This window comes from Salmo trutta, chromosome 30, assembly GCF_901001165.1.
Source record: "Salmo trutta chromosome 30, fSalTru1.1, whole genome shotgun sequence".
NCBI classification, from domain to species: Eukaryota; Metazoa; Chordata; class Actinopteri; order Salmoniformes; family Salmonidae; genus Salmo; species Salmo trutta.
Genome location: NC_042986.1, coordinates 43,427,017 through 43,445,718, shown reverse-complemented (window position 1 = coordinate 43,445,718; position 18,702 = coordinate 43,427,017). Strand labels below are relative to the sequence as shown.

General features: G+C 48.2%; 1 protein-coding gene across 1 annotated transcript; it reads right to left on the bottom strand.

The window, feature by feature from the left end:
- Nucleotides 1-997: 997 nt before the first annotated feature.
- Nucleotides 998-17,860, bottom strand: LOC115168788 (IQ motif and SEC7 domain-containing protein 2-like). Its single transcript, XM_029724343.1, has 11 exons — nt 17,798-17,860; nt 15,281-15,572; nt 14,267-14,614; nt 11,406-12,550; nt 5,687-5,848; nt 4,032-4,154; nt 3,683-3,849; nt 3,273-3,412; nt 1,823-1,948; nt 1,193-1,292; nt 998-1,014 (listed from the first exon to the last, which is right to left on the bottom strand). Exons 1-11 carry the CDS (start codon nt 17,851-17,853, stop codon nt 998-1,000), a joined length of 2,676 nt encoding a protein of 891 aa, XP_029580203.1. The 5' UTR covers nt 17,854-17,860.
- Between the last annotated feature and the right edge of the window lie 842 nt (nt 17,861-18,702).

Sequence of the window (18,702 nt, the reverse complement as noted above, 5' to 3'; positions counted from 1 at the left end):
AAGTGGTGGGGTTATATCCTGCCTGTTTGGCCCTGTCCGGGGGTATCATCGGATGGGGCCACAGTGTCTTCTGATCCCTCCTGTCTCAGCCTCCAGTATTTATGCTGCAGTAGTTTATGTGTCGGGGGGCTAGGGTCAGTCTGTTACATCTGGAGTATTCTCTTGTCTTATCCGGTGTCCTGTGTGAATTTAAATATGCTCTCTCTAATTCTCTCTTTCTCTCTTTCTTTCTTTCTCTCGGAGGACCTGAGCCCTAGGACCATGCCTCGGGACTACCTGGCATGATGACTCCTTGCTGTCCCCAGTCCACCTGGCCATGCTGCTGCTCCAGTTTCAACTGTTCTGCCTGCGGCTACGGAACCCTGACCTGTTCACCGGACGTGCTTGTTGCACCCTCGACAACTACAATGATTATTATTATTTGACCATGCTGGTCATTTATGAACATTTTAATATCTTGACCATGTTCTGTTATAATATCCACCCGGCACAGCCAGAAGAGGACTGGCCACCCCTCATAGCCTGGTTCTTCTCTAGGTTTCTTCCTAGGTTTTTGGCCTTTCTAGGTAGTTTTTCCTAGGGAGTTTTTCCTAGCCACCGTGCTTCTTTCACATGCATTGCTTGCTGTTTGGGGTTTTAGGCTGGGTTTCTGTACAGCACTTTGAGATTTCAGCTGATATACGAAGGGCTATATAAATAAATTTGATTTGATTTGATATACAGCCAGAGAGATATACAGACAGAGAGATAGATAGAGAGATAGATATACAGAGAGATAGATAGATAGATACACAGACAGAGAGATAGATATACAGGCAGATAGATAGTTAGTTAGGGTTAGTGAGGGACAGATGGAGAGACAGATGGCCGGAGAGACGCATACTGCCTCCCCATTCTGCACCCTTCTCCCATAGTGTGCACTTGAACACTTTCTGTCATGGATATTATTAACAATGGTGAAATTCCCTCCAGCTAATGTTTACACCAATCCTATGATTTAAAACCCATGACACACTGTGAAGTGCACACGTTGGGAGAAGGGTGGAGAATCTGGATATAGCTCAATACTTACACACACACACACACATACACATACACACACACACACACACACACACACACACACACACACACACACGCACACTGACACTCACACTCATACATACACACACATACACACACACACACTTACATTGGTTCTGGAACATGTGGACCTGCATTTCGACCAGCGGGAAGGACTGTCTGAAGCTGTATGTCACAGAGGTCTTCTTCTTCTGGAAGATTTTGGTTACCTGTAGCGGAGAAGAGGGGAAAAAACATGTTTGTTTATGATCCCAGCTAGCACATAACGTTCTGAGAACCATATGTTTCTTAGAGCTTGGTAAGAGCTTGGTTTTCCTATCGTTATTTTTGCGTACAACCCTTCCCACGACGTTCTAGGAATGGTGCAGGATAGTTGCAAGGTTTTGGGAACGTTCTCAGCACGTTTAAGGAACATGATGTTATTGTCTTTTTTTTTATTTCATTACTTTATTAACAGAACTTTTCCTTTTGTCAAACATGGTAACATTTCATTTAAACCAATGTTCTAGGGGACGTTCTCCAACTGGTTTGAAAATTGAGAATGTTCTCAAATTGTTTTCAGAGACCGTTAAGAAAACAGTCCATAAAAATAACAAAAAATATAGAAAATATTCGTAACGTTCAGAGAACATTCTAAGAATGTTGCTTTAAAACATATAGTGTACATTCTGTTCTCAGCATTAACAAAACTCTATCTCTCTCTCTCTCTCTCTCTCGATGGCTCACAGGTGAGTCTTACCACGAGCAGGTCGTTGAAGAGGAAGACTTCTCTCTGGTGGACTCCAGTCCTTTGGTTTTTGTTAGGGTCAGGCACCTCGTACAGCTGACAGCAACATACCAATCTGCGATGGGACAGCGAGAGCACCTACATAACACAGAGAGGTTAGTTTGCAGTTCAGGTTTACCAGCTCAAATATACAATTAAGCAGAAATGTTTACAGAAGCCGACTTTATATCAGGCAAAATTTGTGTCTACCTACAGTTTGGGGGCTTTCCCCACTAACCATGGGTATATATTCTACCTACAGTTTGGGGGCTTTCCCCACTAACCATGGGTATATGTTCTACCTACAGTATGGGGCTTTCCCCACTAACCATGGGTATATATTCTACGTACAGTATGGGGCTTTCCCCACTAACCATGGGTATATATTCTACCTACAGTTTGGGGGCTTTCCCCACTAACCATGGGTATATATTCTATTTACAGTCTGGGATCTTCAAATATAAACAAACATTTTAAAATGATGAGCCTAGTTTGGCCAAGGAGAAACATTTTAAAATGATGAGCCTAGTTTGGCCAAGGAGAAACATTTTAAAATGATGAGCCTAGTTTGGCTAAGGAGAAACATTTTAAAATGATGAGCCTAGTTTGGCTAAGGAGAAACATTTTAAAATGATGAGCCTAGTTTGGCCAAGGAGAAACATTTTAAAATGATGAGCCTAGTTTGGCTAAGGAGAAACATTTTAAAATGATGAGCCTAGTTTGGCCAAGGAGAAACATTTTAAAATGATGAGCACAGAGCTATACAGGGAGAAAGATGGGATGCTTCCTGGCTTGTCATGATTGGCTCGAGATTATGGTGTGGTTGGACATGCCCGAGAGATGAGTCCCGATTGGTCTACCAGGCGCTCTGTCTATAACAGAACAAGGGGGGCTTCCCTGGTCAGTATATAGATCCTCTTTACTACTGCAGATTTTTGGAAATATATAACTTTGGACAAATGCAAAAGTATTGCTACAGCTCTCAAAAAAGATTACTGCCCTGAATTTAGCTGGGTTTAAGTAGAGAGACTACTTCTTGGAGGACAATACCATGCTAACTCACATGTTTACATGTGTGGTTGGGGCGAAGGATTAAGAGGGTGTTAACAATGCTGAACGGGCGTACACAAAAGAAGAACTCTCTAGAAAGTGTGAAAATCTCATCAGTTTTTCAAAGGGCATTTTCTCCTACTTGTCTCTTAAGAAGGGGATTAACAAATTTATGAACGTTTAAAGCAGCACACCTTCCCCATGTTCCTCACTAACTACAGTGATATACTTTTATTTTTTTAAATCTGAGTCTGTACTTTTATAAATGTTTACTTTCATAAAATGCTAAAAAAAAAAAATATGATAATCAATTTAGATTGGATACAACGTCAGTCGGGAAATCCAGACACATTTCTACAGTATTTTGACTTACAGGCTTCTTGCCGACCAAAACTCTCTCCACGGCCTGTACTTGAGACACGTGGTCATCGTTGGTGCGTAGCTCCCACTTCTCTATCCGATGGTAGATTCCTACTAACAGGTCTCTGGGAATGTCCTGACCATTGTCCACTCCTGAGAAACATATCACACACAGAGGAGAGAGTGTGTTAGTCAAACAGAGACAGAAAATGATTTACAAATTCTACTATAAAACATTCCCTAACGTTCTGTAGAAGAAGAGGTCGAGATTGACGAGGAGGATAGAAGGGAAAGTCTGAGACGGGCCAACGACGTGAGAGAAATAGACGTAGTACTATAGTTGTCTGTTTCGATGAGTAGGAATGAAGGAGGTCATCACTTTTTAACCTCCAGGTTCTGAAAAACAGTCGGCATCCTCCTCACCTCTGAGGTTTTTGATGAAGTCCTCCAACTTCATCTTCCTCTCCGGTTTGACGTTGGGAGAGTACATGTCTGTGTTGAGGAGGATGATGGCGAAGGCCAGGATGAAGATGGTGTCGGGGTTCTGGAACTGTCGGATCAGCACCGGGTTACTGACACAGTACCGCTGACTGGAGGTGAGTGGGGTGGGGAGAGACAGAGAGAGATTACATATGAAGCAGATTTTTAAAAGAAAACTAAAATACAAAATGAATACTGTTGTGCACAACACAAACTACCCAAACAAAACAAAAAAAATCATAAAAGTCTATAAATCCACAGGTCATGCTATAGTCCATAATCCTGCTGTTACCTGAAAGCCTCGATCAGTCTCTCCACCTTCTGGGCCTCGCCCTGGACTTTGATCTGGGCCTGAAACTTCCTGAGGGCATCATCCAGATCCATCCCTGAGAAGTCCATCTCATCCACCACACAACTGGACAGGGGATAGAGAGAGGAGAGAGGGAGGAAGGAAGGATGAAGAGAGGGAGGAAGGATGAAGAGAGGGAGAGAGGGAGGAAGGATGAAGAGAGGGAGAGAGGGAGGAAGGATGAAGAGAGGGAGAGAGGGAGGAAGGATGAAGAGAGGGAGAGAGGGTGAAGAGAGGGAGGAAGGATAAAGAGAGGGAGAGAGGGAGGAAGGATGAAGAGAGGGAGGAAGGATGAAGAGAGGGAGAGAGGGAGGAAGGATGAAGAGAGGGAGAGAGGGAGGAAGGATGAGGAGAGGGAGGAAGGATGAAGAGAGGGAGGAAGGATGAAGAGAGGGAGAGGGAGGAAGGATGAAGAGAGGGAGAGAGGGAGGAAGGATGAAGAGAGGGAGGAAGGATGAAGAGAGGATGGAAGGATGAAGAGAGGGAGGAAGGATGAAGAGAGGATGAAGAGAGGGAGAGAGGGAGGAAGGATGAAGAGAGGATGGAAGGATGAAGAGACGGAGGAAGGATGAAGAGAGGGAGGAAGGATGAAGAGAGGGAGAAAGGATGAAGAGAGGGAGGAAGGATGATGAGAGGGAGAGAGGGAGGAAGGATGAAGAGAGGGAGAGAGGGAGGAAGGATGAAGAGAGGGAGAAAGGATGAAGAGAGGGAGGAAGGATGATGAGAGGGAGAAAGGATGAAGAGACGGAGGAAGGATGATGAGAGGGAGAGAGGGAGGAAGGATGAAGAGAGGGAGAGAGGGAGGAAGGATGATGAGAGGGAGAAAGGATGAAGAGACGGAGGAAGGATGAAGAGAGGGAGAGAGTCATCACAGAGGAAATATATAACACAGACTGTAAGAATAATGGACAATAAAGTATCCTTCTACTAAAGGAAAGGGTGAGAGAGTCAGACAGAACACGATAATGTATAGGGCAGCGTTGACTGATTAGAGTCATACAGAACACGATAATGTATAGGGCAGCGTTGACTGATTAGAGTCATACAGAACACGATAATGTATAGGGCAGCGTTGACTGATTAGAGTCATACAGAACACGATAATGTATAGGGCAGCGTTGACTGATTAGAGTCAGACAGAACACGATAATGTATAGGGCAGCGTTGACTGATTAGAGTCATACAGAACACGTTAATGTATAGGGCAGCGTTGACTGATTAGAGTCATACAGAACACGATAATGTATAGGGCAGCGTTGACTGATTAGAGTCATACAGACCACGATAATGTATAGGGCAGCGTTGACTGATTAGAGTCATACAGAACACGATAATGTATAGGGCAGCGTTGACTGATTAGAGTCATACAGAACACGATAATGTATAGGGCAGCGTTAACTGATTAGAGTCAGACAGAACACGATAATGTATAGGGCAGCGTTGACTGATTAGAGTCATACAGAACACGATAATGTATAGGGCAGCGTTGACTGATTAGAGTCATACAGAACACGATAATGTATAGGGCAGCGTTGACTGATTAGAGTCAGACAGAACATGATAATGTATAGGGCAGCGTTAACTGATTAGCCACTCACTCCAGTACGTCCTTGTTGAACTGTTTCTGTCTGCAGCCCAGGAACTCTCCTATCATCTGTCTGCTCAGGCCTTTCCTCTCCAGGATGAAGCGGGCGATGCCTACCGGTGTGTCCGATACGAAGCCTCTCTCTATCAGGTACTGTATACCCTTCTCTGGCTTCCTGCGTCGAAGGGAGAGACACAGAGAAACAGGAGTTATTACATAATACTGTATATGCCACTTAACAGACGCTTTTATCCAAAGTGACCTAAAGTAGAATGACACAACACAGAGAATCAAGAACTGGCCTTGAAGAACTGGCCTACTCAACTAACTCAGAGGTCCTTGTGAAAGCCTATTGGTGCAGGGTTGTAAAGGGCGTGTCTATGGTTGTAAAGGGCGTGTCTATAGCTGCAGGGTTGTAAAGGGCGTGTCTATGGCTGCAGGGTTGTAAAGGGCGTGTCTATAGCAGCAGGGTTGTAAAGGGCGTGTCTATAGCTGCAGGGTTATAAAGGGCGTGTCTATAGCTGCAGGGTTGTAAAGGGCGTGTCTATAGCTGCAGGGTTGTAAAGGGCGTGTCTATGGCTGCAGGGTTGTAAAGGGCGTGTCTATAGCAGCAGGGTTGTAAAGGGCGTGTCTATAGCTGCAGGGTTATAAAGGGCGTGTCTATAGCTGCAGGGTTGTAAAGGGCGTGTCTATAGCTGCAGGGTTGTAAAGGGCGTGTCTATGGCAGCAGGGTTGTAAAGGGCGTGTCTATAGCAGCAGGGTTGTAAAGGGCGTGTCTATAGCTGCAGGGTTGTAAAGGGCGTGTCTATAGCAGCAGGGTTGTAAAGGGCGTGTCTATAGCTGCAGGGTTGTAAAGGGCGTGTCTATGGTTGTAAAGGGCGTGTCTATAGCAGCAGGGTTGTAAAGGGCGTGTCTATAGCAGCAGGGTTGTAAAGGGCGTGTCTATAGCAGCAGGGTTGTAAAGGGCGTGTCTATAGCAGCAGGGTTGTAAAGGGCGTGTCTATAGCTGCAGGGTTGTAAAGGGCGTGTCTATGGTTGTAAAGGGCGTGTCTATAGCAGCAGGGTTGTAAAGGGCGTGTCTATAGCTGCAGGGTTGTAAAGGGCGTGTCTATGGCTGCAGGGTTGTAAAGGGCGTGTCTATGGTTGTAAAGGGCGTGTCTATAGCTGCAGGGTTATAAAGGGCGTGTCTATAGCTGCAGGGTTGTAAAGGGCGTGTCTACAGCTGCAGGGTTGTAAAGGGCGTGTCTATAGCTGCAGGGTTGTAAAGGGGGCGTGTCTATAGCTGCAGGGTTGTAAAGGGCGTGTCTATAGCTGCAGGGTTGTAAAGGGCGTGTCTATGGTTGTAAAGGGCGTGTCTATAGCTGCAGGGTTGTAAAGGGTGTGTCTATAGCTGCAGGGTTGTAAAGGGCGTGTCTATAGCTGCAGGGTTGTAAAGGGCGTGTCTATAGCTGCAGGGTTGTAAAGGGCGTGTCTATAGCTGCAGGGTTGTAAAGGGCGTGTCTATGGCTGCAGGGTTGTAAAGGCATAAAGTACCAAAAAAACATCTGCTGCTGTAAATTAATTAAACTTCTAAAGAACATTTGTATTTCTGGTGAGTGACTGTGGGGTTTCTCCTTTTCTGGACAAAACAGAGAGACATCAGATCCTTCAACATCTGAGAGACTCAGATCAGGGTGCCTTGTGAGAATTCGTCAGCGAGTGGGTAACCCGCCTCCACCATCCGTTCTATTGGCCAACGTGCAATCACTGGAGAATAAGATGGATGAGCTCCATCCGATACTATCCTACCAACGGGACATTAAAAACGGTATTATCTTATGTTTCACTGAGTCGTGGCTGAACGACGACACGGATAATATACAGTTGGCTGGGTTTTCCGTGCATCGGCAGGCGAGAACAGCTACGTCTGATAAGACGAGGGGTGGGGGTGTGTGTCTATTTGTCAATAACAGCTGGTGCGCGATGTCTAATATTAAGGTAGTGCCATGGTATTGCTCACCTGAGGTAGAGTACCTCATGATAAGCTGTAGATCACACTATTTACCAAGAGAGTCCTCATCTATATTTTTCGTAGCCGTCCATTTACCACCACAAACCGATGCTGCCACTAAGACTGCACTCAACCAGCTGTAAAAAGACATAAGCAAACAAGAACATGCTCATCCAGAAGAGGCGCTCCTAGTGGCCGGGGATTTTAATGCAGGCAAACTTAAATCAATTTGACCTCATTTACCAGCATGTAACATGTACAACCAGAGGAAAAAAACTCTCTAGATCACCTTTACTCCACACACAGAGATGCATACAAAGCTCTCCCTCGGCATCCATATGGCAAAACTGGCCGTAATTCTATCCTCCTAATTCCTGCTTACAAGCAAAAAACTAAAACAGGAAGTACCAGTGACTCGCTCAATATGGAAGTGGTCAGAAGACGTGGATGCCACACTACAGGACTATTTTGCTAGCACAGACTGGAATATGTTCCGGGATTCATCCAATGGCATTGAGGAGTATACCACCTCAGTCACCGGCTTCATCAATAAGTGCATCGACGACGTCGTCCCCACAGTGACCGTACGTATATATCCAAACCAGAAGCCATGGATGACAGGCAACATCCACACCTAGCTAAAGGCTAGAGCTGCCGCTTTCAACGAGTGGGACACTAATCCGGGCGCTTATAAGAAATCTCGCTATGCCCTCAGACAAACCATCTAACAGACAAAGCATCAATTCAGGACTACAATTGAATCCTACTACACCGGCTCTAGTACTCGTCGATTGTGCAAACTCTTACGGACTACAAAGGGAAACCCAGCTGCGAGCAGCCGAGTGACGCGAGCCTGCCAGACGGGCTAAATGCCTTTTATGCCAACTTCGAGGCAAGCAACACTGAAGCATGCATGAAAGCACCAGCTGTTCCGGACGACTGTGTGATCACGCTCTCTGTAGCTGATGTGAGTAAGACCTTTAAACAGGCCAACATTCACAAGGTCGCAGGGCCAGACGCATTACCAGGACGTGTACTCAGAGCATTCGTGGACCAACTGGAAAGTGTCTTCACTGACATGTTCAACCTGTCCCTGTCTGTCTGTAATATCTACATGATTCAAGCAGACCACCATAGTCCCTGTGCCCAATTAAGTGAAGGCAACCTGTCTAAATGACTACCGCCCCGTAGCACTCACGTCGTTAGCCATGAGGTGCTTTGAAAGGCTGGTCATGGCTCACATTAGCACCATCATCCCGGAAACCCTAGATCCACAGATGATGCAGTCTCTATTGCACTCCACACTGCCCTTTCCCACCTGGACAAAAAGAACACCTACGTGAGAATGCTGTTCATTGACTACAGCTCAGCCTTCAACACCATAGTGCCCACAAAGATCATCACTAAGCTAAGGACCCTGGGACTAAACACCTCCCTCTGCAACTGGATCCTGGACTTCCTGATGGGCCGCCCCCATGGGGTAAGGGTAGGCAACAACACATCTGCCACGCTGAACCTCAACACGGGGGCCCCTGAGGGGTGCGTGCTTAGACCTGTCCTGTACTCCCTGTTCATCCATGACTGCGTGGCCAAGCACAACGCCAACACCATCATTAAGTTTGCTGACGACACAACGGTGGTAGGCCTGATCACCGACAATGATGAGACAGCCTATAGGGAGGAGGTCAGAGACCTGGCAGTGTGGTGCCATAATAACAAGCTATTCCTCAACGTAACCAAGACTAAGGAGAGGATTGTGGACTATAGGAAAAAGAGGGCCGAACAGGCCCCATTCACATCGATGGGGCTGTAGTGGAGAAGGTTAACAGTTTCAAGTGCTTGGTGTCCACATCACCAACTAACTATCACGGTCCAAACACAACAAGACAGTTGTGAAGAGGGCACGACAAAACCTATTACCCCTCAGGAGACTGAAAAGATTTGGCATGGGTCCCCAAGATCCTCAAAGTTCTACAGCTGTACCATCGAGAGCATCCTGACCGGTTGCGTCACCACCTGGTATGGTAACTGCTCGGCCTCTGACCGCAAGGCAGAGGGTAGTGCGTACAGCCCAGTACGTCACTGGGGCCAACCTTCCTGCCATCCAGGACCTCTATACCAGGCGGTGTCAGAGGAAGGCCCTGGAAATTGTCAAAGACTCCAGTCACCCAAGTCATAGAGTGTTCTCTCTGCTACCGCACGGCAAGCGGTACCGGAGCACCAAGTCTAGGTCAAAAAGGCTCCTTAACAGCTTCTACCCCCAAGCCATAAGACTCCTGAACAGCTAATCAAATGGCTACCCAGACTATTTGCATTGCCCCCCCCCCCCCCCCCACACACACACACACACACTGCTGCTACTCGCTGTTTATTATCAAATGTACAAATTACCTCGACTAACCTGTACTCCCGCACATTGACTCAGTACCGGGACCCAATGCAGCCTCATTATTATTATTTTATTGTGTTACTTTTTTCATTTATTTAGTGAACATTTTCTTAACTCTATTTTCTTAAAACTGCATTGTTGGTTTAGGGCTTATAAGTAAGCATTTCACGGTATTCTGTTGTATTCGGCGCATGTGACAAATAACATTTGATTTGAATTCGGAACAGTTCATACATATATTATGACAAAACTTTGTGACGTTTTGGTTCATTTTGGACTTTGTCTGTTTTTTTCAGCTGTTTAGGCACACCAAAAAATGTCTTGAGGCAAACAGAAGTCGGTAGCCAAGGTCTTACGCACCCCTCATCGGCGATTGGTCAACAGTAGGAATTCTTCAATGAGATGCCAGACGACTCGTCCTCATGCACATTTTTCCACTTGAGAAATACTGCACCAAACATCCTAGTCAGATGCAACAATTGCACGACTAACATCTCGGCAAAAAAGTTCTAAATTAATGACAGTTTTCTTGAGTTATCTTTTGAGAAAGTGCATACTTGCCCTGGCGTCTCAAAATGGAAAAACAGTACTATTACCAAATACTTTTTTCCAAACAAAGGTCTTTTTAAGGGGGTATGTGAGCACAGGCATTTGGTTCGGCTAGCCGAGCTCAGCCACCAGCCGATGTGAAGCATGCTGACGCCTTAACAGTTGACAGAGAGGCAGGGAGAGGTTGCCTGGCTAACCAGACTCCTTGCTCCGACCAAACGCTACGCCACACCCATGGACAAAAGTTTCTTCTCCCAAATGAGTCTTGATCTGAGTACCTCCCCAAGCCTTGACCGCATAACTTACAGGAGGTTGAGTCCAATGAGGTACTGTCTAACTTACTTGTCGAACAGATTGAGTCCGATGAGGTACTGTCTAACTTACTTGTCGAACAGATTGAGTCCGATGTGGTACTGTCTAACTTACTTGTTGAACAGATTGAGTCCGATGCGGTACTGTCTAACTTACTTGTCGAACAGATTGAGTCCGATGAGGTACTGTCTAACTTACTTGTTGAACAGATTGAGTCCGATGCGGTACTGTCTAACTTACTTGTCGAACAGATTGAGTCCGATGAGGTACTGTCTAACTTACTTGTTGAACAGATTGAGTCCGATGCGGTACTGTCTAACTTACTTGTTGAACAGATTGAGTCCGATGCGGTACTGTCTAACTTACTTGTTGAACAGATTGAGTCCGATGCGGTACTGTCTAACTTACTTGTTGAACAGATTGAGTCCGATGCGGTACTGTCTAACTTACTTGTTGAACAGATTGAGTCCGATGCGGTACTGTCTAACTTACTTGTTGAACAGATTGAGTCCGATGCGGTACTGTCGTCTCTGCACCACGTCGTTGTTAAAGGCGGGGTTATCCCAGCTGTGTCTGCTCTCTCTCTGATAGGTCTGTTTCCCGAGCGGTGGGAGGGGCTCCCGGAGGCTGTCGCGTGATGAGGACCCGGAGGAGCAGTTGATGGTGTCGTTAGAGTTGGTGGTGGAGTTGAGGGAGTCGTTGTCTCCGTCCGAACAGCAGACCTGCTCTTGGCCACCAGGGGGCAGTGTGGTGGACGAGGAGGAAAATAGGGGGGTGAGGGGTGGTCCCTGGGGGGACTGAGAGGAGGCGGAGGGGGTATCGGGGTACGGTTGGTGGGGATGTAGAGGGTGATATGGAAGCTGATGGTGGTGGTGTAGGATGGTGTGGTAGGGCAGGTGGGAGGGGATGACCGAGGGTTGGGGGTGAGGGTGAGGGCGTTGAGGAAGCACGGAACGAGTCTGGCCTTGGGCCTGGGGAGGTATGGGGACAGCGCGCCCGTTGGGGTTAGGGTGAGGATTTGGGTGGGGGTTATGTTTAATAGTGCCCTGAGGTGACCCTCCTCCCCCTGGTTCTGTCTCGTAGACCAGTCTGCCTATAGAGCCACGGTCCGAGCGGTCACTCATATCAACGGAGCTGTCGCTAGGTGGATCAATGGTCGGCAGGGGCAGGTGAGCTCCTCTCAGGCTGTAGTCTCTACACTCTGTACAGGGGGTGTTGCGTCGGCTGTTACTGCTGCCCCCTCCCTCTGTGTCCCGGCTGTCTTCGCGCCCCCCCACCCTACCGCCACACACTCCTGGGCTCCAGTACTCTGTATCTGGGCTGCTGGGGGCCCGGTCCAAGGACAGGGGAGAGGAGGAGAGACCGTCATCCATGTAGAGGGTCACGTCGCTGTAGGAGGTGGCTGTGCTGTCTTCGTACATGCTCTGTCTCTCTCCTCCTCCTCCTCCTCTTCCTCCCACTCCTCCTCTTCCTCCACCCCTCTGTCTGTCTCCCTCCCTCGGCCTCCAAACACACTCTCCAAAGTCGTCCGCCTCCACCCCTGTCTCGTCTCCGTCACCTTCCTCCTCCTCCTGAAAGTCTTCCACACCTGACTGACAGGTCAGGGTGTCATCAATGGAGTCAGCCAGGGACGTCACCTACAACACACACAGGGTGGATAAAGACACAACGCTGAGTCACACAGGGTGGATAAAGACACAACGCTGAGTCACACAGGGTGGATAAACACACAACGCTGAGTCACACAGGGTGGATGAAGACACAAAGCTGAGTCACACAGGGTGGATAAAGACACAACGCTGAGTCACACAGGGTGGATAAACACACAACGCTGAGTCACACAGGGTGGATAAACACAGAATGCTGAGTCACACAGGGTGGATAAACACACAACGCTGAGTCACACAGGGTGGATAAACACACAACGCTGAGTCACACAGGGTGGATGAAGACACAACGCTGAGTCACACAGGGTGGATAAACACACAACACTGAGTCACACAGGGTGGATGAAGACACAACGCTGAGTCACACAGGGTGGATAAACACACAACGCTGAGTCACACAGGGTGGATGAAGACACAACGCTGAGTCACACAGGGTGGATAAACACACAACGCTGAGTCACACAGGGTGGATGAAGACACAACGCTGAGTCACACAGGGTGGATAAACACACAACGCTGAGTCACACAGGGTGGATAAAGACACAAAGCTGAGTCACACAGGGTGGATAAAGACACAAAGCTGAGTCACACAGGGTGGATAAAGACAAAACGCTGAGTCACACAGGGTGGATGAAGACACAATGCTGAGTCACACAGGGTGGATAAACACACAACGCTGAGTCACACAGGGTGGATGAAGACACAACGCTGAGTCACACAGGGTGGATAAACACACAACGCTGAGTCACACATGGTGGATGAAGACAACGCTGAGTCACACAGGGTGGATAAACACACAACGCTGAGTCACACAGGGTGGATGAACACACAACGCTGAGTCACACAGGGTGGAAAAACACACAACGCTGAGTCACACAGGGTGGATAAACACACAACGCTGAGTCACACAGGGTGGATAAACACAGAACAGTGAGTCACCGTGACCTGAGAAATGATCTTTTGGAGACGGTCTCGTCCAGGTATGTTACTAACTCTCACCTGTTTGGAGAAGGTCTCGTCCAGGTATGTTACTAACTCTCACCTGTTTGGAGAAGGTCTCGTCCAGGTGTGTTACTAACTCTCACCTGTTTGGAGAAGGTCTCATCCAGGTGTGTTACTAACTCTCACCTTTTGGAGAAGGTCTCGTCCAGGTATGTTACTAACTCTCACCTGTTTGGAGAAGGTCTCGTCCAGGTGTGTTACTAACTCTCACCTGTTTGGAGAAGGTCTCGTCCAGGTATGTTACTAACTCTCACCTGTTTGGAGAAGGTCTCGTCCAGGTATGTTACTAACTCTCACCTGTTTGGAGAAGGTCTCATCCAGGTGTGTTACTAACTCTCACCTGCTTGGAGAAGGTCTCGTCCAGGTGTGTTACTAACTCTCACCTGTTTGGAGAAGGTCTCGTCCAGGTATGTTACTAACTCTCACCTGTTTGGAGAAGGTCTCGTCCAGGTGTGTTACTAACTCTCACCTGTTTGGAGAAGGTCTCGTCCAGGTGTGTTACTAACTCTCACCTGTTTGGAGAAGGTCTCGTTCAGGTGTGTTACTAACTCTCACCTGTTTGGAGAAGGTCTCGTCCAGGTATGTTACTAACTCTCACCTGTTTGGAGAAGGTCTCGTCCAGGTGTGTTACTAACTCTCACCTGTTTGGAGAAGGTCTCGTCCAGGTATGTTACTAACTCTCACCTGTTTGGAGAAGGTCTCGTCCAGGTGTGTGTACTCCTCTCTGTCCCCCTGGCAGCGTGGTGGAGACCCAGCCTGCATCTCTTCATCCCCAGGGTGGCGTCCAGGTTGCGTATACCTCTGTCCCGGCTGATCCCCTTGGCCCCGGGGCTGGCCCTGCGGCTCGTCAAACGAGTACTGCAGTCTCGTGTCAGATAGGATGATACGTCGAGTCATCCTGCTCTCGGAGGCTGAGCTTCTCAGCCGCTCAAAGTTCTTGTTCATGCGGTACTGACGGAACGCCGTCTGGATGGTACGCGCCGCCCGCCGACTGAGCAAGTAACCTCCGTACTTCCTCTCCAGCATCTCCACCTTACAAGGAACAGGAAGTGTGGACAGAACCAATGAGAGAGTGGGAGGAAGTGGAGATAACCAATCAGAGAGCAGGGGGAAATGGAAAGGACTAATGAGAGAGCAGAAGGAAGTGGAAAGGAACAATCAGTGAGTAGGGGGAAGTGGAAAGGACCAATGAGAGAGCAGAAGGAAGTGGAAAGGACCAATCCGAGTGTAGGGGGAAGTGGAAAGGTCCAATGAGAGAGCAGAAGGAAGTGGAAAGGACCAATCAGAGAGTAGGGGGAAGTGGAAAGGACCATTGACAGAGCTGGAGATTAAGGGAGCTTTGTGAGGGAATATTGCCATAGCAACCCTATACAAATTGGTCATAAGGAACACCTCTATAGCCTCTGTTTTGTAAGAATGTTCTTTAGTTTCTGTTGAAAAGGACCTGACACAGGGTTATGTTCACTAATTTGTCTTCATTATGTCACACAGCAACAGAATACATAACAACATAGAATACAACATCAGCAGAATCAGCCACTCTCTATTAGCGAACATTAGACTTACTGTACGCATTCAGAATATAACAAATAACAAATCAGAAAACAACAACTGTCAGGACACAGATTAAGCCTAGTCTTGAACTAAAACACCTTGATATCGGGCCTTAAAAGTCACAAAATGGTAAAAAAAAAAAACCTTCTTGTCCTGTAGGTCTGTGGAGAGCTCATAGCTGTCGGACAGGGCTTTGCAGCGCCTGTTGTCCTCCTCCTCCTGCTTCCGGAGCGCCAGGCTAGCAGGCTGGTGCCGGGTCCTCTGGGCCCAGGCCAGGGAGGCAGGGCTAGGGGGGGCCACCGTGGGGCCCTGGGGGTGGTGGCCCAGTGGGCCGGGGCCACTGTTGTAGCGATGATCAGAGCTGCTCAGGTAGGGCCCCTGGCTACAGGTGCTGTCGGAGAAACTGCCTGTGTCGCCACGTTGAGGCTCTTCCACACTAGAGGGGAGAGAGGGAGAGGGAGATAGATAGAGGGTGGGAGGGGGAGGGAGAGAGAGAGGAGAGAGAGAGAGAAGGGGGGAGAGAGAGGGGGAGAGAGAGAGAGAGAGAGAGAGAGAGAGAGAGAGAGAGAGAGAGAGAGGGGATAGAGAGAGGGGGAGAGAGAGAGGGGGTAGAGAGAGAGAGATGGAGGGGGTGTAGTGAGAGAGTAAAGAGAGGGGGGAGAGAGAGAGAGAGTAGAGATAGAGTAGAGATCAATTGGTTTAACTATGAAAGAGGGGATAGGTAGGTCAGCAGAGGAAAGACTAGCAATCTATAAGTATTTGAGCTGGTGTTTTCAGTCGTCATTATTGGATTTAATATGGCAACATACCCAACAAACACCCTCTAGACTACAACACACCTAGATACACAACAACCACCACCTAGACTACAACACACCCCAACAACCACCACCTAGACTACAACACACCCCAACAACCACCACCTAGACTACAACACACCCCAACAACCACCACCTAGACTACAACACACCCCAACAACCACCACCTAGACTACAACACACCCCAACAACCACCACCTAGACTACAACACACCCCAACAACCACCACCTAGACTACAACACACCCCAACAACCACCACCTAGACTACAACACACCTAGAGACCCAACAACCACCACCTAGACTACAACACACCTAGAGAGAGTAGGTTACGAGGGGGATGTAGAATCTACACATGATGCGGATCTTTATATGATTAGGACTGATTGGGTCCATGTTTAGCTATGTGTGTCATGGTGCTCTGTCATCAGGGCCCAGCCAAGCTGAGACACCATTGGTGTGTGTGTGTGAGTGTGTGAGTGTGTGAGTGTGTGAGTGTGTGTGTGTGTGTGTGTGTGTGTGTGTGTGTGTGTGTGTGTGTGTGTGAGAGAGAGAGAGAGAGAGAGAGAGAGAGAGAGAGAGAGCGGGTGGAAGCCAAAACCAAGCCAAAACTATTTAACACAGATCCAGCCAGTTCCAAGCCAACTAAACGGCCTGGACTCATAAATCCAACCAGCGAGTGACACTGCACTTCTACATGAAGCTACTCAGGATAATTATTATTATTATTATTACTTTCCCTCCATGTCTCCCTGTGCCTCTACTCTCCTTCCTGTCTCTAGCCCTGTTTACATTGTCTTTATACAGGTGGTGTCACTCCAGTTCTTCCTGTCTGTCTCTATCCCTGGTTACATTCTTCCTGTCTGTCTCTAGCCCTGGTTACATTCTTCCTGTCTGTCTCTAGCCCTGTTTACATTGTCTTCAGAGAGATGGTGTCACTCCAGTTCTTCCTGTCTGTCTCTAGCCCTGGCTACATTCTTCCTGTCTGTCTCTAGCCCTGGTTACATTGTCTTCAGAGAGATGGTGTCACTCCAGTTCTTCCTGTCTGTCTCTAGCCCTGTTTACATTGTCTTCAGAGAGATGGTGTCACTCCAGTTCTTCCTGTCTGTCTCTAGCCCTGGTTACATTGTCTTCAGAGAGATGGTGTCACTCCAGTTCTTCCTGTCTGTCTCTAGCCCTGGTTACATTGTCTTCAGAGAGATGGTGTCACTCTGATGCCAAACCAGTTCTTCCAGCAACCTGTACAGATGAATTTGTGCAATCTGATGTATAGCAGAATCATTGATCTGCAAATCACCTTGCATCCCAATTCATGGGGCGGCAGGGTAGCCTAGTGGTTAGAGCTTTGGGCCAGTAACTGAAAGGTCGCTAGATCGAATCCCCGAGCTGACAAGGTAAAAATCTGTCGTTGTAAATAAGAATTTGTTCTTAACTGACTTGCCCTAGTTAAATAAAGGTTAAATATCCATAATAACCACTCTTTATGTGTTGAAGATGAGATTCTGCACCTCTCCTTGTTCCAACTGACCCCCTCAAACACTCTGAATGTCCTGCTGCTGTAAAGCTTAGAGCAGCGTCAGGTATTCAGACTCACATGTATGCCCGGACACACACACACACAGGTGGCCAGACTCACATGTACGCCCAGGCACACACACGCAGGTGGCCAGACTCACATGTACGCCCAGGCACACACACACAGGTGGCCAGACTCACATGTACGCCCGGACACACACACACACCGGCGGTCGGACTCACATGTAGTCCCGGGCACACACACACACACCGGCGGTCGGACTCACATGTACGCCCGGACACACACACACACCGGCGGTCGGACTCACATGTAGTCCCGGGCCCGCTTCGGAAGCTTGTTATTCTTCGTGTTGAAAAACCACATGGTGCCGGTGGTGTGGACGAGGAAGAGAGAGACGGACTCCACTGGGCCACACACACACACACACTGGGCCACACACACACACTGGGCCACACACACACACTGGGCCACACACACACACACACACTGGGCCACACACACACACTGGGCCACACACACACACTGGGCCACACACACACACTGGGCCACACACACACACACACTGTGTTAATCATAGTCTGTACACCCTCCCAACACATTGACACCCATGACAACAACAGTTTACTGTCAATCACTCTCTCTCCCCTCCTTCTCTCTCTCTCCTCCTTCTCTCTCTCCCCTCCTTCTCTCTCTCTCCTCCTCTTCTCTCTCTCCCCTCCTTCTCTCTCTCTCCTCCTTCTCTCTCTCTCCTCCTTCTCTCTCTCCCCTCCTTCTCTCTCTCCCCTCCCTCTCTCTCCCCTCCTTCTCTCTCTCTCACACACACATTCTATCTCTCTTTGACATACTGTATGCTCTCCTCTCTCTCTCCACCTACCTCTCTCTCTCTCTCTCCTTCACCCTCCCTCTCTCCCTCTCTCTCTCTCTCCTTCACCCTCCCTCTCTCTCTCCTTCACCCTCCCTCTCTCTCTCCTTCACCCTCCCTCCCTCCCTCCCTCACACATACACATGCAGTGTTAGACAGCAGATCAGATCTATTTACAACATGGGGCCGGTCGGTTGGTAACTACCAACAGGACATACTGGTGGAAACTACAACCAAAGCTGAGCCAGGAGCAACGAACATACTGAAGAGACACTACCAGCCATTCATTATGGTGAACATACTGAAGAGACACTATCAGCCATCCACTATAGTGAACATACTGAAGAGAC

Excerpts from the sequence above, each read along its gene's own strand:
- LOC115168788 (XM_029724343.1), bottom strand. The coding sequence starts at position 17,853 with ATGTGGTTTTTCAACACGAAGAATAACAAGCTTCCGAAGCGGGCCCGG. Across the intron at positions 15,573-17,797 it reads AAGCGGGCCCGGGACTACAT|TGTGGAAGAGCCTCAACGTG; the intron begins GTGAGTCCGACC and ends TCTCCCCTCTAG. Across the intron at positions 4,155-5,686 it reads TTCAACAAGGACGTACTGGA|TTGTGTGGTGGATGAGATGG; the intron begins GTGAGTGGCTAA and ends TCCCCTGTCCAG.